Genomic DNA, 25043 nt, shown 5'->3' with positions numbered 1-25043 from the left:
CCATTAAAGTTTAGGTCTACAATTTAATTGAATTAAAAGTATAATTGTTAAATTAGACCACCTAGTATTTTGAAAGTATAAAATACACCCTATACTATATATACCATTAAAAGTCTAACATTATATATATGTATGAGTAAAAGTCAGTCTTACCGTTAGTAGGCCTCATTCACGAAGCTGGTCTATAAGGGGTGTTAAAGGAAATTGCCTATAAAATGGCGATTGAATGGGTATCCACTCTTACCCACCGCACTCTTGACTAGTGGAGGGTCGTTAGCTGAACGGGTAGGATAGGACGAAACCTTCCATTATAAGTATAATGAATTATTAAAGTAACTAAATGTTTTCATAAAATTCCCAATCTTAGTTACTTAGGCAAAAGTGAATTGATGCAATTCCATGAAATTACACTTTGTGCCCTTGCGAAGACGTTAGTGGAGCGTGTGTGGTTAACCGGCACACTAAATGGTTCTAAGCAAAGGTAGCAAAGGGCGACTCAATGTTTGTCATAGTTCGGTGGAGCGTGTGTGGTTTACCGGCACATCGAATAGGTGACTGTAACATGTGAGGGCACCATGTAAGTTTGCATGGTTATTCACACCCGCTTTGTGATCCTCGGCATCCCAGTCACAAACAAGAGGGGCATATCGAGATATAAACATGCCATTGAAAGTTCAATGTATCTCAAAGGATCTAGGAGTTTTCATAGATTTAAAACTTAAATTTCTTTTTCGTTATTCATGGTGGAAATTAGTGAATCGTCATTCACTTACCTTCAAATATTCTGCAACTAGATTACAACATCCATTTTCTAGGTTGTAGAGTATTGTGTTGTGTCCTAGCCTTAGTATCTCATTTGGGTGATTTACTAAGGACTCAATCGATCAACTAACTTGAATTCGTTTTCTCCCGTTTTGTAGATGTCAAAGTTTGACAACTATGGTCTTCTCAAATCTCGTGGAACAAGCATTCCACATGAAGATGATATTCCACGATTCGATCAAGGAACAAGAGATCATACTTCACTTCCTCCTCCTCCTCCAATTATTCTCCCTAACCCACAAGTACGAAGGCTTGAAAAGTTCAAGATCACTCAAGCCCTTTTGGCAAGTAAACATAATGAAGGAAAGTCGGTGTGTGCACACGTCCTAGGGATGAAGTCACACATTGATAGGTTAAGAATGTTAGGATCCGTTGTTTGTGAGGAAATGGCTGTTGGTTGGGTTCTTCAGTCACTTCCTAACTCATATGGTGAGTTCGTAAGAGAGTACTGTATGATGAACTACGATGTGACCCTTATAGATCTCACCTATATGCTTATTGCTACTGAATCAGAAATGATTTGGCACAATAGAAAAGCAATGTTGATTGGTGAATCTGCCTTCAAGAACTCTATGGATATAGACAATGGCAACGAAAGACATGCTATGATCGAAAAGTTTGATCATAAAAGAAAGGCGATGTCTGAAGTAGTTCCATGTCCTGTTCCAAAAGAGTCGATTTGCTTTTATTGCCAAGAGAAAGGGCATTGGAGACGAAGCTGCCCCATTTACCTAAGAGATCTAAGAGATGGGAGAGTCGAAACGTATGGCTCTAATATAGGTAAAATCCATTTACTAACTCTTTTAAGCTTCTATTCTAGATTCTTAATACATAATGTAATAAGATTACAATTGATGTTTTGTAGGATCGAAAAAAAAGAAAGGGAGCTTAAGGGAAGAAGTGAGCAGAATCTAACCGTGAAGAAATGGATTTCGATCGCGTTTCTCGAAGATTAGATTCTTGAGCTATTACTTAGAGTTAGAATTAGATTGCTAAGAAAGATGTATTAGCATAAGTTTTTCAATGAATTGCATTGTAAGGACAAATTTTTCCGCAATAAAATAAATTTTGATTTTAAATTTTACCCTTGCAATGGCGTGTATGAAAAAATGATGTTAAAATGTTTCTATTATTAGCAATAATGGATTTGGTTCTTATTGTGTTATTTATGGAAAGTTGAGGATTTACCAAATAGGGAGAGTTTCTCATCGCCCAAAGTTTCAATTGGACAGAAATTTGGAATCATGCAACTTGGTTGCACGATGAATGAGAAATTTCATATTTGGAAATTAGACAAATTCATTGACAAAGTTTCAAGTGAAGGACTAAGAGATCGAGCACACAATGTTGCGTGTTGATCAAGTCAACCATAAGAGTAACAATGATATTCGTCATGATTTACTAAAGGTTTAGTAAATATGATTATACTTACAAGATTAAGTGTAATTTTGAATTGATTAAAGGGTTTAGATCAATAGCAGAACGAATAACAAGAATCAAGTAGGCAGAGAGATAAAAGTTTCTCCATTCTAAGAAGAAGGGAGAGTACCTTTTATGCTTTATGATAGGTCTTAATGATTAAGAACCATATCTCAATTGATCCTCTAAGTGAGTCTTGGTACAATTGTATGTCCAAGAAGAGGAATCAAAGATTGAAGAAATGGTCAAATCAAGAAGTCAATCATACTTCGTTCCAAAACAAGTCTTAGAGTTAAGATTGTGACAATGAGTGAAAAGTATTAAGAAGGTTTAAAACATTCATTAAATGTGGTAAGTTGTGATGTCTTAGATAAGACAAAGATCAACTAGGACCAATTTATGAGGAGTTTTGATAAAAACTACACTAACTCTTGAATATTTGTTTGTCAAGAAATGGTTATTGACAAGAGAACCTTATATGTCAAGGAGTCAGTGGGAGTCTTAATGGTCTTGAAAGGTCTCAAGAACAAATCAAATAAACCTTATCGATCATCACTAGCACACGAGTTAAGGTTTACAACCTATCGTGATGACATTATTTTGATTCTGTGCCAATCCAATCGAGTTAATTATGCATGAGAGTTCTATGAGTTCTCATTTTGAACGCATAAAAGGCAAATCACCTTAATCAATGAAAGGTACATTGATAAGAAAAGGTGAGCTACTTAACTACTTGGAAGACATGGTGGGCAGCTGTGCTACCATAAGGCAAGAAATCAAGATTAAGAAAGCTCGGTCCATATGAGTTTGAATTTGTCGTAAACTTTAGTTTTAACAAATTCACATGGATAGGAACACATACACCGCTCAAAACTAAGTGTCATAAGATTTCCTCCTTCATGAAAATGATTGTGAAGAAATGCTTTCACTAAGAGAGATTTTAAGAAGATAGTGATTGTAAAATTGCATTCTCAAATTCAATCATGGTTACGACATCCCTTTCCATAATTTGAATTGTGAGGTTTGGCAATTAGTCTTAATTGTTTGGACACACATATGAACTATCGAAGGCAAAGGTGTATTATTTCAAGAAGCCTTGATAAAAGATTATCAAAGCACTAAGTATTAGAAACATGGACTTAAGAAATTCAATAGGTATTGTCTTTCTAGAAGTTAAGATGTTTTGAATACAAGTCGAAGCTAGTGGGAGCATAAGTGTTATGTTTTATAATAATCATCATGATAGTGGGAGCATAAAAGTTATGATTGTATGATTATTAAGAAAAGTATTGCAAGGTTAGCAATATTAATTATAGAAAACAAGAGTCATACTTTGCAAAGTTGTAAGAGTTGAAAGGTTGTTTTGCTATAATTAAGGGAGAGAATATTATGCTTCATTTCAAATCTAAAGGATTAGGTTGAGAAATGTTAATAAATTTAGTTAAAGGTACATAGTGTGTTCTTAAAATTTCGATTATGATTACGGCATCCCTCTTCACAATTCGAATTTTGAGAACATAGCAAATAAAACATTATGCGTCGTGTCCCATACGCTTCGGGTATAGGATTGATTGCAAATGCTTTAATGTTTGACCATTCTAAAATTTTCCAAATGTCGAGCGCATTTAGAGGGAAAAGGGACTAGAATTGGTTTTGACTAAAAACAATTAAACAACTATCAAAGGACAATCCAAAGTTCGACGAGGATTGGTCGCTTGTGAATAGTTGGAAGTATAGTATTGGAAAATATGGAAATGTTTCCATATTGGATGGACCATATCGACATCATTACGAATAGATAAGATTCTATTAAGAATGAGTTGTCATATGGAACATATGGAAGTGTGTCCATATTGGGAATTGAATATTGAGAAATCTATGACTAGATTAGAAACTTCTATGCAAAAGGATGTTCAAAGAATGTACTTTGAGTGAGAGACATCACGTCTATGGAATTGTCTTGTAACAATCCCCGATAGAGGACTTTGTAATATCATTGGGAATAGTCTATGTGACTTTGGTGCAGTGACATTATGAAAGGATAGTTGCATAGAATGTTAGAATCTAGCATATTCTATAAGTAGCAAGAATTTGATATTCTTTGACTTATGAAAAACGGATTTGGAGTTGTGAAATGAGAAGGATTGGAAATGTGTTCAATGTGATCTATTTCACAAAGTAAGAACCATAGGTAAACATTGTGTGCATGCTAGGAGCATAGGACAAGTGTTGGAATTCAAGTAAGAAGTTGATTACCCGAAACGACAAATAATGAGTAATCAATATGGTGATAAATAAAAGGAGTTTTATTTATACTCAAAGGTTTGAGGCCATATGGGATTAGTATTATTCTTGTGTTTCACTTTGCATGTTTTGACTTCCAGAATAATTGAGTTTATTAAGAATAATCGAATTATTCGAACGGGCCACAGTCATTCATATGTTGGAAGTAGATATGAATGAAGACTGTCGTGAATTGGTGTGTGGATTGTCTAAAAGAGTATTAGACATAAGCAAATGTTTGCTACAACGTTCATGAGTGCTTATGAATATGATTTGAGCATTGGATTAAACCCACGCTCACTTGGATCACTCCATGAATTGTATCACGAGTGATTAGTGAGACGATACCATCTTATATTCTTGAAACCGAGATGTGTGAGTTGTATCTTGCGAATCGGTTGCACATTGATAATATGTAAACGCACCAGTAACTTGGTGTTATAAAACATATTGTTGTGTGTGATTCGGTGAGTGAGTGCAAGCGAGCATTGTATCAAAGTTTATCCATTCCTTTTATTCAAAGTAGAATAAAAGCGATATCTTTGGGCCCCTCGATGGTTTAGTGATGACAAACGTAAATGCTCGGCCGGGCTAGGGCTAATTTGATTTGTTCAATTGGTCAGTCGTCATGAATCGGGAATCGAGATATAGTACAAAGAGAATGATTTGAAATCATATCTCATATGATATCTAGAATGGAGGAATATATGATCCCTTATATAAGGACACGCGTATTTGATATGATCAGAGTTGACAGCGGCTTTGGAAAGCTACGATTGCAGATCGGGATCCGAAATCATACGCAGAATAGTTGTTAGACTTATCCAAGTGGGTGACTGTTGGATTAGTGTCTAAGTCCATAACTATTTTGGTATGTACTTGACCCGATGGTGCATGGTCCTTTTGGGTTGCCTTCACCAAAGCAACTTGATTGGAGAAATATATAGAGAGAGAGGATAATATGATTTATTAATATGTTATAAGAATAATATATTAAAGGAGAAATCATATTTGTTTAATTAATATTGGTCAATAATTAATTAAGAATTAGTTTTGTGATCAAATGTAATTAATTAAACTAGAGGGGCTGAATTGTAATTATGTGATAGTTACAAAATAAGGTAAGAGTTATCTTATTATTAGGTTGGACGAATTTAAGGATATAGAGCCTTAGAATTCGAGTATGATAAGGATTCAAGGATTATCTTATTGGTTGCTTGGTGGATAAGCAACTAGATAAGGATAATGACTGAAACCCTATCTCTACACCTATATAAACACCCCTAGGGTTATGAATTCGTGTATCCCTTCCCAAGAAGTCTTAGAGACGAATTCTAACCTCCCTCCTCTCTCTTTATACCTTCTCCACTTGCTTATGGTGTTTGTAAGCCATTAGAAGAGTGACACTTGTGACTCTCAGCTTTCCAAGGTCAATTCAAGGAGGAATTGGATTGTTATTGCTATATAACAATCAAGGTATGTTCTTAAACCTAATTATATGTTAATATTGATTTCCATATGCTAGAATTAGGGTTTATAGTCTTGAATTCAAAGCATGTACAATAGAGAAACCTAGATCCAATCTTTAGGGTTTGTATGAGCACATAGGATGTCTTATGACCAAAACCCATCAATAGTTGCCTTGGGCTCTCCCATGGTCTTTACCTTGAATGCCATGGGCTCGCCCCATGGTTTGATATCTAAATGCCATGGGCTCCCCTCGATGTCTTCCATGCAAGTATCACAGAGACAATTAGCATACCACATATCACATAAACAACTAGCATACCACATAGTACTTAATGGGCTGACATTGGTGTCTTTGACCCATAAATATAGTGAGAAAACTCACCTCGAATGCAGAAGCTCACTGAAAGAATTCCCTAGCTGTTGCCCTGACGACACCTTCGAACTATCAGATCAAAATAACACCTAATTAGCAATTGGATTCCATTGCAAGGGCCACTAACCATACTTGGGTTAAAATGACCATTTTACCCCTGACACCAACATGAACCAAAACTGGGGCCCAAAACCAAACCAAAAAGGCCCAAAACCAAAAGATCCACAAAGGCCCACTAATAGCCTTATTTTCCAAATTGGGCCCAATCCTATATGGGTCTTATCCTAAGCCCATATTTTCCTTAGATACAAATCAGATTACCACAAGCACCCCTTGGGAAAACTTGTTCAAAGACATAATTTAAAGGTCAAAGTCAATGGTCCAAGTTGACCCAACTCGCTGAGTTGTCCTTCAACTCGCCGAGTTTCTCCATTATACTACATAGTCTGGAAGAAACTGATCCAACTCGTCGAGTCCATCAATAAACTCACCGAGTTTTCTATAAATCCAACCTCTTAATCCATTAAGCCAACATTATCGAGACTAAGGGCTTCACAACTCAGATCTAAACTAAAATAACATCTAGAAGGGTAAAGTTTCCAACTTTACCCCTAAGAACCACCAAAATGGGTTCAAAACCCAAACCCTAAGCTTAAAAGAGTGAATGCTTAATCATTAAGCACTTGTTCTCCAAAGGCATGGCCCTAAACTGTAGATCTGGCCTTAAAGGCTGAATGGCCATGTAAAATTTCCAACTTTACACTTATGCATGACTAGAAGAAGCTCAAATGTTCTAAAAAGGGCTATAACATGGACTTAATGAATGCATGAAGCCCTTAAAACCATAAATTTGGCACCTTTATGCCAAAAGAGCTCATAGAGTTTCAGATCTGAAAGAATAAGCACCTGGGACGACCTATACTCCCATTATCCACCAAACATGGCTAAAAACTTACATTCTAACCCAAGAAGAGATCTAAGCAATTATAAGGCAAGTTCTAAACTTTATACCTCAAATGAGTTCTAAATGATGATGATGTTTCAAATCTTCAAGCTCAAGCTTCACTAACTCTTCTACACCAACTTCCTCTTCTTCTTTCCAAGGCTCCAAGCTACCGAAAATGATATTCACATGGTTAAGAACACACAAGGATGATAAGGGTTAGGTTTTAGGGGTTCTGAGCTAAGGAGGCTGGGGCATGGGACATAATAATATATTTATATGGATTGAAACCTAAAAATTAGGTTTTCTCAAACAACTCCTAACTCATTGAGTTGAGGCACCTCGACTCATCAAGTTGGCCCATTAAATCCCCGCGATTCTTCCATCTTCAACATGTCGACTTGGCTCCTCCAACTCGCCGAGTTCAACTCGAATTCGGCTTAATTTCAACGATTTAACCTTCTAGATTCCAAGTGTTATAGTTTTAACAAGTTTGACTTTTAAGGGTATTTTGGGTATTATTGGGTTTCGATGGAATTGGTCACTTGGTGGTTGTAGGAATTTGAGTTAAGAGCTGAGATTTGGAGTCGGGACTTATCAGTTCTGTGATGCTTGTGAGGTGAGTGTTCCTCACTGTACTTTTGGGTAGACGGCACCAAGGCCAGTCCTTTTGGATTGTTATCCTGATTATTGCATGATTGGGTATCATAGTGATCTAGTATCCTGGTAGATAGGATGATGCTATGCTTAATAATCTATAAGATTTTTGTTTGTTGTTATTGGCTGGTTAATTATATGATTATCTGTTATATATATATATATATATATATATATATATATATATATATATATATATATGTGTGTGTGTGTGTGTGTGTGTGTGTGTGTGTGTGTGTGTGTGTGTGTGTGTGTCGACACAATGTATGAATGGTTGGGTTGAGACGGACCTGCTTTGTGCTGAAGGCCAACAGACCCAGGGCGTCCCAGATAGACTGAAGGCCAGTAGGCATACCAGTCAGGCTGAAGGCCTGAAGAACGGTCCAGATAGGATGAAGGCCCGATGTGGCGTACCAATCATGCTGAAGGTTCTGTGAGCGGTCTAGGTAGATTGTAGGTCGGTGGGGCGTAAGGATGAGATTTAGAACCGGAAAACCGGATCGGAACCAGAATCGGACCGGAACCGGAACCGTTAGAACCGGAATATATAGACTCGGTTCCGGTTCCGGGTTTAAGAATTGGCTTTATCCGGGTTCCGAGTAATCCGGGTTTGGGTCTATCGGGTCCGGGTAAACCGGGTCTAAAAACCGGAACCAGTTTTTGGAGCCGAAACCACTTTTAATACCGGAACTGTTTTTTTGTGAAACGTTTAAAAGATGCATATCTCATTCGTTTCAACTCCGATTGACATACAATTTTTTCCAACATGTAGTTTAGAGTTTGTACATGATTTTAGACTATAAATTTTCCATTTTTAGTTTTATATTAATTGAATTACAGTCCCCCAAAGTCAATATATCAAAGCTGGAAGTTTTTAATTTTTCAGTTTTTTTGTATTCGATGAAAGTTTTAAAACATGCATATTTAATTTGTTTGAAGTCAGATTGACATGTGGTTTTTTCCAACTTGTAGTTTACAGTTTGTATATGATTTTACACTATAATTTTGTCATTTTTGGTTTAACATATAATGATTTACAGTCCTCCGAAGTCGGGATATTAAAACTGAAAATTTTCAACTTTTCAGCTATTTGTTTTTGTACTTTGTATTATGTGAAAATGTTAACACATGCGTATCACATTCGTTAAAACTCGGATATACATGGGGTTATTTCCAGAGTTTATTTTAGAGTTTATACATGATTTTAGACTATAATTTTGGTTTCATATTCAATGAGTTACAATCCCCCAAAGTCGGGATATCAATATGAAAATTTTCAAAGTTCAACCCACTAAGCAGTAAGTAATTACCAAAAAATTCCGGTTTTTCCGGGTCTAAACCCACTTTATCCGGTTCCAACCTACCCACTTTGATGTTTCTGGGTTTTCCGGTTCTAGACCCACTTTACCCAGAACCATACCCGGAACCAGTTCCTATATACCGGTCCGGTTCTACAAAATCCCGTTAACTGGTTCCGGGTCCATCAGGTCCAGGTTTGCACCCACTTTCATCCCTAGTGGGGCGTTCCAGTCAGACTAAAGGCATTGTATGCATGCTATTTATTTTTATTATTCTGGTTTTGTGATGTGTTGGTACTTTAGGAGGAAACTCACTAAACTTTGGGCTTACAGTTTTGGGTTATGTTTCAGGTACCTCAGTTGATCGCGGGAAGGCAAAGGCTTGATCATACACCTCCTCATGTTTTGTTTGTGATTTTAGGAAAACTCTCATAATTGACATGTTTTGGAAAACTATCTTTGTAAACAAGTCATGATTTTGGATTGTTTTAAAAGTTTAAAATTTTTGTGAAATTTTGGATGTTACATGATGTAGTGTTCAAGAGCACCGCACCGATACAACAATTACGTCACAGGTTGCGAGTCAGGCAAAGCCGATAGAAGAGGTATATAGACTGTCTTCGTTCAGACCTCGAGTTTTAGGTGGGGAAATTTGTGATTTTGAAGGTGTCACCTTGGAAAGGTGTTGTCCGGTTTCGGAAGCTGAGCAAGTTATGCCCCTAGTTTATTAGTCCCTTCAGGATTATCGCCCGGGTGGGCAAGGTTGCATACTGGCTGGATTTTCCTGATGAGCTCAGTTAAATTCACAACACTTTCCATGTATCTCAGTTACAAAAGTATTTAGCCAATGATTATGGGGTGACTCCATTGGATGTCGTTAAGGTCGTTGAGCACCTAAATTACGTGGAGAGACCGATTATAATTCTCAACAGGAAGACAAAGACTTAATGCAACAATGTGGTTAATCTGGTGAAAGTACAATGACAACATTAGAGGGGTTCTGAGTGGACATGGAAGCCGGAGGACAACATGAGAGAGCATTACTTCGAGTTATTCATGGAGGAGATCTTCTAGGATGAAGTATGATTCAAGTGGAGGAGAGTTATAACACCCGAATCCCAATGTATTTTATATTTTGCAAATTTAGGCATTTTAAGGTCTGCCACGATGTGGTGGCAAGGTTCCATGACATGGCGATTCAAGTTCAGGCCACATATTTCTTTTAAGCCGCCATGGCATGGCAGTATAGGCCAGGACGTGGAAGTTGGAAAGTGAGAAACACTATTTTCCTGGGTTTTCTCCCTATTTACAGGAATGAGGAGGATAGGATTTGCTCACCCTCAACCTCCATCAGCCTCTTTGAGATATAAGAAACCCTAAATCCCTCCTTCTCTTATTGCGAACCTTTTTGGTGTTCTTTGAAGCCTTGTAAGGAAGGAAGAAGAAGAAGTGAGCTTAGATTTAGCAAATTAGTCCTCATCCTTTGTGTTGGCAATCTCCTGGACCTTTGTAAGTGTCCAAGATGTGATTTTTATCATGCTAAGTTGATAGATCTTATGTTTTGCCCCTAAGTCTTCATTTTCATGTGAGTTAGAGTGTTAGGATATCATAAAATTTGCAACTTTATGAATCTCTGGGACTTTTCACATAATTGTTGGGTTAGATCTAGATTCTTGTGGGGTTTAGATCCATGCATGATATTTCCATGGAAAACACCTCATTTTTGGCTCGTTATAGCTTCAAGATATGCATCGGACATACATGTCTATAAAGCACCAACTTTTATGTTAGATTTGGTATTAGAATCTGTTCTGGAGTAAATAAGCTATGAACTTTTTGGATTAGGTGCTTAATGGAGAAAGTTATCTATTGTTTAGCTCATTTGAATCTAGGGTTTGGGATTTTGACATTTTGGGTGGTCTTAACGGGTAAAGTTGGAAACTTTATTATTCTAGATTTTGTTTCAGACCAGATCAGAAAATTGAAACCCTTAGGATCTAAGAAAGCAGCTAAATCCATTAAGTTGCTAAAAACCGAGTGCCCATGACATGAATTAGGTCGCCACGTTATGGAGACTAGAGAAAATGCATCTGTTTTGTCGTTTGAGGGTCATAACTGATGGGTTTTGAGCAAAAGAACGTTCCTATGTGCACATGCAAAAATCTAAAGCTTTGAATCTAGGTTTCTCTATTATACATGCAAATTCATCCAGAGCTTGTAAACCCTAATCCAACATACTATAAAATCGAAATCTACAACTAATACAAGTTTAGATGATTACCTTTTGATAGTAGCAAGAATCTTCAATCTTCAAGAGCTTTGTATCACAATTGTAATACCTCTAATGGCTCACAAACAGTAAGGAAAGAAGACGATTGAGAAGAGAGGGAATGGGGCACAATTTCAGCTATAGTAACTCTAGGGTTTCTTCTGGTAGCCGAAATCTGTAGCCCTGGGGTCCTTTATATAGGTGTGCTGCTAGGGTTTTAGTCAAAACCCTAATTGGATAGCTTAGGCCTTAAGCAGTCCAAGGAACCTTATGGAATAAGGCCATAGACGAAATCATAGTGGACTTCCACTCTAATTTCGCCCCCTCATATCCATAAGGATCCACAGCCCAAATCCAATTATCTTATAATTGGCAATACCAGTCCCCTTAGTTCAATTAATCTCTTTTAATCACATAATTAATTCCTGACCAATATTAATTAACCAATATGATTTCTCTTTTAATATATTTTTCATATAATATATTAATAAACCATAATATCCTCTCTCTCCATAAATCATCATGTTAAGTTGCTTTGGTGAAGGCAACCCAAAAGGCCCATGCAACAACCGGGTCAAGTACATACCATATATAGTTATGGACTTAGACACTAATCGAACAGTCTCCCACTTGGATAAGTCTAATAACTAAATTTTCAAGTATGACTTCAGTATCCGATTAGCAATCGTAGCTCTCGAAAACTGCTGTCGAACTCTGATCTTATCAGTAACCCGTCCTTTAGTTAAGGGATCGTATAGTCCTCTGTTCAAGATATCGTGCAGACAATTACATGGAACATAGTCATACTTATTGTCCTGCAGTTTGTTTCTTGGTCTCTGATTTGTCTGACATAGAACTTAATTGAACACATCAATTCAGTCCTGACCAGGCCTGACACATAAGTTAAACCAAATTATCTAGGGGCCCAAATATCTCTTTTACCCTCTTAGGATAAAAGGAACAGATAAACTTCGACTTATATGCATTTACCATTCACTCATCAAATCATGCATAACAATGCGTTTTATAACATCAAGTTACTGATGCGTTTACGCATTATCAATGCACAACCAACTTGCAAAAAATAAACCATATATCTAGGTTTAAAGACCATATGATGTTATCATCTTGCGATCATTCTTGATAAATTCCATGAAGTGATGCCGGCAAGCATTGGTTTAATCCAATGCTCAAATCTTATTTCATAAGCACTCATGAATGTTGCAACAAACTTTTTCTATGTCTAACACACTTTAGACAGTATACAAACCAATTCATAACAGTTCTTCTTTCATACCTACTTCCAAAGTATGAGCGACTGTGGAGTGTTCGAATAATCTTATTATCCAGGAAGTCAAAACATGCAAACTGAAACAATAGGTAAATAATTAACACAAGACAATAACTTTACTCATAAATAATACTCCTTTATTTAACCATCAAATATTAATTACATTTTATCTATTACACATTTCGAAACTATCTAATCTAAACTAATATCTTCCTTCAGACCAATCCTCCTAGCGTGCTTCAAGTGTTTAACCCTACTCAGTCCCTTCGTAAGGGGATCTGCTGGGTTATCCTCTGACGATACCTCTTCACTATGAGGAGTCTCTCTTCCACCCGATGTATAATAAAGTGATATTTCTTGTCGATATGTCAGGATCTGTCATGATCCCTCATTTCCTTGGTCAAGGCAACTGCTCCTTCATTATCACAGAAAATTTCCATGGGCTCCTTTATGGCTGGCACAACTCCAAGGTCTTCGATGAAGTTCTTCAACCACATCGCCTCCTTTGACGCTTCGCTCGCCGCTATGTACTCTGATTCACACGTTGAATCAGCTACGGTCTCTTGCTTGGAAGTTTTCCAAGTCACTGCTCCTCCATTCAGGGTAAAGACCCAGCCCGACTGAGAACGGTAGTTGTCCCGATCGATCTGAAAATTGGGGTCATACCCTCGCTCCCTTAAGTCATCACTCCCACCGAGGAATAGAAACCATTCCTTGGTCCTCTGAAGGTACTTAAGAAATATTCTTGACTGCGGTCCAATGTGCTATGCCAGGGTTCCCTTGATATCTGTTGATCATGCTCAAAGCGAAGGTCACATCAGGGTGAGTACAAGTCAGAGCATACACGATCAAGCCAACTGTGGAAGCGTAAGGTACTCGGTTTATCTCTGCTATCTCGACTTCGGTACTCGGACTTTGAGTCTTACTCAACTTGGCATCGCTTTGGATCAGTAACTCCCTTTCTTGGAATTCTCCATACTACAATGTTTTAGTACCTTGTCCAAGTAAGTATTTTGACTAAGTCGTATTAGTCTTTTACTCCTGTTTCTCCTTATCCTTATTCCCAAAATATAGGCAGCCTCTCCGAGGTCCTTCATTGCGAAACACTTCCCAAGCCAGGACTTAACCTCTTGTAGGGTTGGGATGTCGTTTCCTATGAGCAGTATGTCATCGAAATACAATACGAGGAAGCTAACTATGCTCTTACTGGATTTGACATATACACATGACTCATCCTCGCTTCGCAGGAAACCAAACTCTTTGACTTTCTCATCGAAACAAAGATTCCATCTGCGAGATGCTTGTTTCAATCCATAAATGGATTTCTCAAGCTTACACACTCTATTAGGATGCTTCTCATCGACAAAACCCTCTGGCTGACTCATGTAAACATCCTCAGCCAATTTCCCATTAAGGAAAGCGGTTTTGACATCCATCTGCCAAATTTCATAGTCATGAAATGCAGCGATGGCTAGCATCAACCTAGTATACTTTATCTTTGCAACTGGTGAGAAGGTCTCATCATAGTCAAATCTGGGAGTTTGAGTAAAGCCCTTCGCAACCAATCACACCTTATAAGTATGTACCTTCCCATCCATGTCGGTCTTCTTTTTGAAGATCTGCTTGCACCCGACCGTCTTACGACCTGAAACATTGTCAACCAAATTCCAAACTTGGTTGTGATACATGGACTGAATCATGTTGTCCATAACCTCTTTCCATTTTGCAGACTCCGGGCCTGCCATGAAATCCCAATAGCTATTAGGTTCATCCAAATTTATTAGTGTACTATCACTAATAAACGTATCACCCTCACTTGTTATATGAAAACCATACATCACCGGTGGAACACTAACTTTACTGGAACGTCTAAGAGGTAAAGACTTGTCAATCGGTTCAACAGGAGTTTCCTCCTTAAGTTGAGCGCCAGTGTTAGAGGTTCCTTCATCGTTCGATTCTTGAAGCTCTTCAAGATCGATTTTCCTCCCACTGTCCCCTTGACTTATGAGTTCCCGTTCTTGGAAAACCCCTCTCCTTGTAACGAAGACAACATTGTCACTCAGTATATTGAAGAAATATCCAAAGGACTTCTGCGGATAGCCGATGAAATTCACCACTCACTACGAGGTTCGAGCTTGTCGTGAGTCCCTCGTCTTACGAAAGCCTCACAACCCCAAACCTTGATATGTGCCAACGAGGGAGCTTTCCATATCCATATATCATGAGGTGTTTTGGCAACCTTTTGTAGGGACTAAGTTAAGGATATAGGCGGCAGTCTCTTAGGCATACCCCTAGAATGAGATAGGTAGCGAAGCACGACTCATCATGGAACGAACCATGTCGAGCAAGGTTCGATTACGCCTCTCAGCTACACCATTCAACTGCGGTGTCCTAGGTGGCGTCAATTGTGAAACGATTCCGCATTCGTTGAGGTAGTCATGAAATTCAAGACTAAGGCACTCTCCACCTCGAACGGATCGAAGCATCTTGATTTTCCTGCCCAACTGATTCTCCACTTCCTGCTTAAACTCTTTGAACTTTTCAATGGTTTCTGACTTGTGCTTGATTAAGTAGACATACCCATATCTGCTATAATCATCGGTGAAGGTCACATAGAAGCGGCCTGAATCCCTTGTAGTGGATCTAAAGTGCCCGCACACATTGATGTGTATGAGATATGATAAACCCTCCCCCTTTTCACAAGTACCAGTGAAGGGTGACTTGTTCATCTTTCCAAGTAAACAAGACTCGCACACGTCATCGTCCCTAAGGTTGAATGACTCCAACACTCCCTCCTTTTAGAGTTGGGTTATACGTTTCTTGTTGACATGTGACGACAATGCCACAAGCATGCTTTGTCCAAAGTATTGGAAGAATCAATATGCAACACATCATTTCCTAAGTTGTCTACAACCATCACAGTTTCATATATATTCGATTACAAGGTAATGCTTCAAAATAGAAAACACCATTAAGAAAAGCATTAATAGAACCTTTTTTTCATTATCAAATGAAAATCTAAATCCTTGTCTATACAAACCATGAAAAAAATGATGTTTCTTGTCATTTCCGGCGAATAACAACAATTATTCAACTCTAGTCCTAACCTACTACTAAGCACTAAAGAATAAACTCCAATCTTGGTGACAGGCGACGATCTTCTGTTCCCTATGATCATGTTTATCTTCTTAGGCCCTGCAAATCAGAACAAATGTGAAAACCACATCATGTATCAAGAACCCAAGAAATAGCATGCGATGAGTTATTAGATTGAATAGTATAAATACCTGCGAAGGATGACTTGATCTTCCCATCCTTGATATCTTGCAGATATTTCAGGCATTTTCTTTTCCAATGTCCTTTGTCATGGCAGTGGTAGCACTCTGCATCCTTCATGTTTGAGGTGGGTGCAGCGGGACCAGCCTTAGTTCCACTAGAAGAAGTGCCATCATGGGACTTTCCCTTATGGTGGCTCTTTGAAGGAGCCTTCCTCTTCTTACACTTCTCCTGCCCAATAGCCAATACGGGGGCAACTATAGCGGGAGTTGATGCAACAGATTTATCCTTGAGGTTCCTCTCAGCAGTCCTCAACAAGCCTTGAAGCTTGCTCAAGCTGACCTCCTCTTTGTTCATGTGGTAGGTCATGCAAAACTGGTTGAAACAGGGCGGCAAGGAGTGAAGAATAATATCAATCGCCATCTCTTCATCGAAGTTAACATTTAACTTCAGCAGGCGGTTGACATATCTTTGCATTTTCTGTAGATGAGTAGTGACAGACTCTCCGTCCCTCATCTTGGTCGTGATCATTGAAGTGATGATCTTGCACCTCTCCTTCCTGGCACTTTGGTGGTACCTGTCTAGAAGATCTTGGTGCATCTCGTAGGGATAGTAGTCCTCGTAGGCCTTTTGGAGTTCTACAGTTATAGTCGCGAGCATGATGCAATGGACTTTCATAGCATCTCGCTCGTGGGCCTTGAAGGAAGCGATCTTCTCGGGAGTAGCAGTGTTTACATTCACCTCCTTCAACTCCTTGTCGAGGACATACTCCTTGTCCTCGTAGAGGGTAACCATTCGGATGTTCCGGATCCAATCATTAAAATTGGTCCCATCAAAAATTACCCTCCCACACAAATTCATGAGTGAGAACGAGCCAGAAGAGGTTAAGCCTGAAGCGTTGTTGTTGTTCGAGTTAGACATCTGAAAAGGAAAATATACAAAGTTTGATTAGATAAGAATCCCCAATTAAACACCAAAATGAGAAACTAGGGCTAGGATCCAACAACATTATTTGCAATTTAGAAGATGGACGTAATCTAAACAACAAATAATTTGAAGGTAAGCGAATGACGATTCACTAATTTCCACCATGAAAAACAAAAAATAAAATAAGTTTTAAATGTATTGAAAACTCCTAGATCTTTTGAGATTCATTAAACTCTTCAATGACATGTTTAAATCTCAATATGCCCTTTAAATTTGTGACTGGGATACCGATGATCACAAACAAGGTGTGAATAACCATGCAAATGTACATGGTGCCCCCAATGTTACAGTCGCCTAATCAATGTGTCGGTTAGCCAAACATGCTCCATTGATCTATGACAAACATCGATTCACCCTTTGCCACCTTTTCTTAGAGCCAAATTAGTGTGCCGGTTAACCACACATGCTCCACTAACGTCTTAGCAAGGGTATAAAAAGCGTAATTTCATGGAATAACATCAAATTCACATTTTTCCTAAATTAAATAAGATTGAGAAATTTATAAAAACATTTAGTTACTTTATTAATCATTATACTTTTAATGCGAAATTAGTTTCCCTATCCTACCCGTTCAGCTAACGACCCTCCACCAATCAAGGAAGCGGTGGATGAGAGTGCACACCCGTTAAATGGTCATTTTTTAGGCCATAACCTTACACCCCCTTATAGACCGACTTCGTGAATGAGGCCTACTAACGGTAAGACTAACATTTATCTTATACATATATAATAATTATTCTTATAACATTATAATAGTATAGGGATGAATTTTAAACTTGTAAAATTCTAGGGTTTGGAATTTCATTATTTTCAAAATTAAAATCTTAATCAAAATTTAAATTCCAAAACTTGAGGGCAAGTTTTGAAACATTTCAAAACTATCTAGGTCAAAATTCAAATAATAATAATTAAACAATTAATTGGTGATTATCTAATTTTGACCTAATCCAATTTCATGCAAGATAATTAATTGAATAATTCAAATAATTAAGGTTTATCAAATAAGGCAATAATTATCTAATTAAATGATAAATATCTTTTATTTTAGCTAAGATAATCACATGGAATCAATAAAAATCGAATTTTATTAATTGAAAACATTTTTGGTAATTATCCTAAGTCAAAATAAGCTAAAATCCCGAAAATCCATCTGTTTGCCAGCCCGACTCGCCGAGTCCCTAAATGGACTCGTCGAGTTCATCGGACTCGTCGAGTTCAACTTGGGACTCGACGAGTCTGTCAGGCAGAAGGCAGGAAAAACGATTTCAAGCAATGAACAAATACACGATGCATCAAATACAATAGAAACCAAGTAAGGCTTTGATACCACTGATGGGTTTTGAGCAAAAGAACATTCCTATGTGCACATGCAAAATCCTAAAGCTTTGGATCTAGGTTTCTGTATTGTATATGCAAATTCATCCAAAGCTTGTAAACCCTAATCTAGCATACTATAAAATCGAAATCTACAACTAATACAAGTTTAGATGATTACATTTTGATAGTAGCAATAATCTTCAATCTTCAAGAACTTAATATCACAATTATAATACCTCTAATGGCTCACAAACACCAAGGCAAGAAGATGATTGAGAAGAGAGGGAATGGGGCATAATTTCGACTATAGGAACTCTAGGGTTTCTTCTGGTAGCCAAAATCTGTAGCCCTGGGGTCCTTTATATAGGTGTGCTGCTAGTGTTTCTGTCAAAACCCTAATTAGATGGCTTAGGCCTTAAGTAGTCCAAGGAAACTTCTGGAATAAGGCCATAGACGAAATCATAGTGGACTTCCACTCTAATTTCGTCCCCCTCATATCCATAAGGATCCACATCCCGAATCCAATTATCTTATAATTGGCAATACCAGTCCCCTTAGTTCAATTAATCTCTTTTAATCACATAATTGATTTCTTAATTAATTCCTGACCAATATTAATTAAACAATATGATTTCTCTTTTAATATATTATTCATATAATATATTAATAAACCATAATATCATCTCTCTCCATAAATCATCCTTTCAAGTTGTTTTGGTGAAGGCAACCCAAAAGGATCATGCAACAACCGATTCAAGTACTTACCAAAATATAGTTATGTACTTAGACACTAATCCAACAATAACGTGGCGAGTTAACTTTGACCATTGACTTTTGACTTGATCTGACTTTTGGTCAAACTGCTAGTTGAAAAAAGAGCTAAGGATTTATCTGGTATAATTGAATAGGTGGTGCGTAACTGTAGTATTCTGTCAGTGAGAGCTGCAACGGTTGAGCACTTTTTGAAAGGCGAGTCTTCTCACTGTACTTGTACTTGTGGGTCGAAGTCACCAATGCCGACCAACTAAGTTGTGTATGTAGGATGCTAATTGTCTTTGTGACTCTTACATGTTTGTATGATTGAGTTGAAATAAACCCTAAGGTTGGGCCATTATTATATGATTGGGTTGAAGTAAACCCCAGGGCTAGACCCATGAGTATGTGATGGGTTAAAAGAGACCCCAGGGCTAGGCCTATGATTGTCTTTCAGGTTGGAATATATCCCAGGGCTAGGCTCGGTTGTATTTTTGGTATGTGGTACTTTGGGAACTCACTAAACTTTGTTCTTATAGTTTATGTTTATGGTTTCAGGTACTTCTAGTACAAAAGGGAAGAGCCCGACGTGATGTCACAACATCCCTCTCATGATTCTGCACTTTTGGCTATTTGTACTAGTACAAAAGGGAAGAGCCCGACGTGATGTCACAACATCCCTCTCATGATTCTGCACTTTTGGCTATTTGTACTTTGATGTTTTGACATTGTGTATGATGATTGAATTTGAGATATTTGATGCATGAAACTAATGGTTTTAAAAAAAATATCACTGTTTTTGGGTCGTTACATTTATTGTGAGCAAAACCCAAAATACCCTTGTGGAACCAAGGTCAAATTTTTGTGCAAAAGGTGAAGATTATGTAGATCCATTTCAATATAGACGACTTGCGGGACACTTATTGTATCTAAATATAACAAGACCAGATACGTCTCAATTTATGTCAAATCCCAAAGTTCAACATTTTAATGCAACTTCTCATCTCATAAGGTACTTAAAAACTTCTCCCGGTCAAGACATTTTCTTCTCTTCAACTCTAGGGATTTTGTGATTCTGACTTAACAAAGTGTCAAGATTCTAGGCAATCCGTGATTGGATTCTGTGTCTTTTTGGGAGATTCCTTAATAGCATAGAAGTCTAAGAAACAATTAGTTGTCCATTACAACATCTAAATTGGTTTGGTTAAAACAATTTTCCAAAGATTTTGGCCATTACAACATCTGAATTTGTTTGGCTAAAACAACTTTTCAAAGATTTTGGCATTTTCCATAATGATTCTATTCTTTTATATTGTGACAATGATGTGCATTACAAATTGCTACGAATCTTACATTTCATGAACGTACGAAGCAAATCGAAGTCGATTGTCATTTTGTGAGGGACAAAGTAATGGATAAAATAAAGTTGATGCCAATTAAATCTGCACTACAACTCATTCACATGTTCACCAAGCCATTACCAGCTACAAAGTTACAGCCTTTTATTGGCAAGATGGGAATGAAGAATATCTATTCTCCATCTCCATCTTGAGGAGGCTTATACTAGAGACAAAGGCATTTTTGTAGTTTAACTGTAGTTAATTAGTTAAGAGTTGTTAGAAGGTTTTTAGCAGTTAGGTAACCTGTCGTAGCTTACTTTACTCTTTGTATAAAGACCTGAGATTGAATGGTCCAAGTAACAGTTGCAGTAGAATGATCGAAGCAACAGTTTCAGTTCATTTCTTTCTCTTTCTAAAAGCTGTTTTTCTCTTTCACTTTCTGAGATCAATGAAAATATCTTAAATATTCCATAATACTTTTGTGTTGCGACGGATTGTCATACAAAATTTGCGTACCACCACAACAAGGCAATTGGCTGCTATGATGGGCAGGACGTAGCAGCGATTATGCAATAGAGAAGGTATTTGGCAGAGTGTACATTTTGGCTACATGGGCATTGGTGGAGACAAAATTAATTTGGTATCACATATTTCAACACATTCTACAAAGCTAACAATGATTATGTTACAGACCATAACTAAAACATATTACAACTTTTCCAAGATATATAATCAATAAGCTTTAATTAATGATTGCTAAAGTCCCATCATTAATATAAAGACATGTAGGACCAAGCCACAACAAATTTCCATGTGATAAACTTGAATAGTCTCAACTTTTCTTTTAAATCAGAATGCTCTAGTAAATCCTAAAAAATACGTACGTAACTAAATGAAAACCAATATGACAATATACGATGATATAGTCTAGTACGATTGTCAAAGGATACTTAACTATAAAGCTATGATTTCACTGGATACGCTCTTTGTTAATTTTAAGGTATTGTAACCTTCAATTTCTCATCGTACCAACTTTTTTTTTGATAGTCCACCTTCATACATTGTCTAGTTGGTTAGTTGGTTGGACAATCGTTATCATCATCTATCACTTTTATAAATGGGACCTATCCAACCCAACCAATTAAACTCCATCGATTATTTTGTAATACATGCATTTCCATCATTTATATTCGATTTTCAACGATGTGTCAGTATCATGATTTCATAATCCACCCATTATTTAGAACATCAAATTTTCAAAAGATCACCTTTTTCATGCTTATATATATATATATATATATATATATATATATATATATATATATATATATATATATATATATATATATATATATATATATATATATATATATATATATATATACAAAAAAAAAGATGTGGGAATGTTTATATCTGTGTCCATCAATCACAATACAATGATACTATATATTTTGACTTTACAAGATGGTCAACAAATATACTCATAAAAATTGCTACCTACTTGTTTATACAAACTCCAATGGATTCCATGTTGACCTTTAATGTATATTGATTTCAAAGGGAACATTTTATTGAGAAAATTAAATGAAGCTATTTAATTATTGAAAATATGTTTCATCAAACTTTGTAAATCCATTATAAGAAATTTTTTGTAGAGGTGTATGAAGAATTAAATGATAATTTGACAATCGGTTGAACCCCAAAAGAGTTTAATATATTGTTTGATAGAGAGGTATATGGAGAATAGATTGACAATCCATTAAACTAATCTATAAAAGTGTTCAATGTATTGTATGCCCTTAGTGGTTTATTTTTTTTGTATTACTAATAAAGTGGATTATATATAATGGATACGTACGTCGTTCTTCAAATGTTTGAGGGGAAAATATACCAAGTAAACTGGAATGAAATGATGTGAATCATACTGACATATGGTAAAAGGGATCTGGGGACGACGACTGTGATGAAGATTGGGCAAAGCTCCATAGATCTATCTCGCTTGTATAAGCTGGTTTAGCCATGGATGTGGATCCATGGAGCTGTGATTGTTCTTGCTCTTCATGATCAACAGTGAAACATAATTCTTCATTGGGTTCATTGTAGGAAGCATACAACTGATTCGATGAGCTTAGTTTTCCATTGAGTTGGGAGGCCACGAGGCGATCAAGATCAGCCCAGTGGTCAAGATGATCATGAACTCTTCTCTCATGCTCGTTCACCATGGTCCTACTTGTGTTTCTAGAGTGTTCGGTTTCTGTAAGCAAGTGGTTCATGGAGTTATGGGCGTGAAAGGTGGAGTCTTGATGATCAAAAGTGGCTGAGCTGAAGTGACCGGAGGTGGCGATGGTGGTCGTACTGGTGAGTCTGGGAAGGTGGATGAATCTTTCATCAATGGGGTTTGCAAATTGTTGCATAGGGTTATAGACATCATGGGTGATGGTGATATTGTTGAGCGAAGGAGATTCCATTTCTCGCTTGCAGGATCTGCCATTGACGTACACTAGAAACTGATCACGAACACTAGTACTTCCATCTTTGTTCAGAGGTTGCATGTTAGTGGTTGAATCAATGGAAGGAGCCGAAGAAGATGATCTCTGTGGGCTCTCCACAGCTTTGTGGTAGTTTTTCTTCTTGAACACTCGGCAAACAACCCACCCCTCTTCTTGAGCCGAATCGCACATGTTGGAGCCCTGAATCATAAAACAATTTCGTTGTTTTTTTTGAGAAAAAGGTTTTTGAAGGTGAAAAACGTTAAGTTTCCTTTATAAATAACTTACAGAGCCATAATCTTGGCTGATATTAGTAATCGTGTTGTCATCAAGTCTATATTCATGCATAATCCAATCCGATTTTAGTCCATGAGGTGCTCGACCTTTATAGAACACAAGCGTCTTCCTCATACCGATTCTCCTAAAGCTACTGTGAATAACTTTATCTCGACCTGTAGCTTTCCAGAAACCCGCAGCAGTTGCCCGATTTGTTCGTGTTCCTGTGGGGTATTTCTTGTCTTTATGACTAAAGAAATACCAATCGTTTTGAGGGGTGGATCCAATTCTGCACTTTTCTACAAAGTCACAAACGATTAAAAAGTTTAGAATTGAACAAGCAACAACTTTAATTACTTTTCATGTGATGACGAATAAAGAATCAATCACCTTGGATATCCCATGGTTCAAGCTTGTTAAGGTCAACGTCGCGAATAACATCAAGATCGATCTTTTCATACGCAACCTTCTTTCTCAGATAGTAGTGAAGAAGCTCTTCCTCAGTAGGGTGGAACCGGAACCCTGGAGGCACTTTAGAATGGCCATTTACGTTCACAGACAAACTCATTTCTTCTTTGGACATCCCACGAAAGAGATAATGATAACAGAAAAGCAACAAGGACAATAACATGATTTATATGAATGCATATATGCGTACAGATGAATTAATGTATACGAAATACACTTTACTATAATGTAGTTCGCAAAAGAAAAAAGACATGAAAATGGAATAGAAGGTTCATAATGAGGCACCAGACTTTGGAATTGGTGCAAGCTTTTGAGAATTGTAGGGTCATGAACTTCGAAAACAACTGACCACCTACTCATCGAACAAAAGGACATATTATAGTCGTGAGTTGGGACATGTAGCATGGGTCCCTGGTAGAAAGTAGCCAAGGGTTGCGACCCATGGTTGAGTACTTGAATGTGAGCCTCCATCTTAACTATGACCCTGGACCTTAATAATATCTTGCCCAATCACATTAAGTCTTCTAAAACGGAATACACTCCGGTCATTAATTGTAGCTTAAAGAACTATAACCAGACCAAAGTTAGTGTTTTGGTTACATTGTTCGAGTACCATTTGGTATATGGTATGTATGCAAGTGAAATTAAGACTGTAGGTTATTCTTTTTATCAAGATATTTATCTGCCTTAGGTACCTTAGATATCATTAGATTGTTCTCATTAACTTGTTCACGACCAAATGCCTAATGGGTGTGTATATATATATATATATATATATATATATATATATATATATATATATATATATATATATATATATATATATATATATATATATATATATATATATATATATATATATAGAGAGAGAGAGAGAGAGAGAGAGAGAGAGAGAGAGAGAGAGAGAGAGAGAAAAGTGAATATGTGGCTGTTATGTACCTAAGCTTAGATATAGAACCTTTTAAACGACATAATTTTAAACAAAACAAATCCAATTTCATTTTTCTCTTAGTTTGTTTTAATAGAATACCAGTGAATTAAGTCCAATTATGAAATGAAAAAGACCACTTATTTATATTTTTATTGCAAATAAGTATTGAAGTTTATAAAGAAAATAAAAAACTCATATTTTTTAACGAATATAACTCAAACGTTTTGCCTTTCAATTGAGAAACTATATTAAATGATTTTGTGAAAAACTTGATTGAGTTATTACATATTCTTCTTTTATCTTTTATTTTATTAGTTTTCATTTAGAATTTAGTAGGATTGATTAAATGGTCATGACTTTTAATGCTTTAAGTTTTTAGAC

The 25043-nt window shown here is 36.9% G+C and overlaps 1 protein-coding gene across 1 annotated transcript; it reads right to left on the bottom strand.

Moving 5' to 3' along the window:
• Positions 1-22283: 22283 nt before the first annotated feature.
• On the bottom strand, positions 22284-23987 carry LOC111890521 (NAC domain-containing protein 43). Its single transcript, XM_023886625.2, has 3 exons — positions 23654-23987; positions 23276-23562; positions 22284-23188 (listed from the first exon to the last, which is right to left on the bottom strand). The coding sequence occupies exons 1-3, from the start codon at positions 23892-23894 to the stop codon at positions 22418-22420; spliced, it is 1299 nt and encodes a 432-aa protein (XP_023742393.1). The 5' UTR covers positions 23895-23987; the 3' UTR covers positions 22284-22417.
• Between the last annotated feature and the right edge of the window lie 1056 nt (positions 23988-25043).

This window comes from Lactuca sativa, chromosome 6 (genome assembly GCF_002870075.4).
Source record: "Lactuca sativa cultivar Salinas chromosome 6, Lsat_Salinas_v11, whole genome shotgun sequence".
Lineage (NCBI taxonomy): Eukaryota > Viridiplantae > Streptophyta > Magnoliopsida > Asterales > Asteraceae > Lactuca > Lactuca sativa.
The sequence above is the reverse complement of the archived record's forward strand: the minus strand, read 5'-3'. Positions and strand labels throughout refer to the sequence as shown.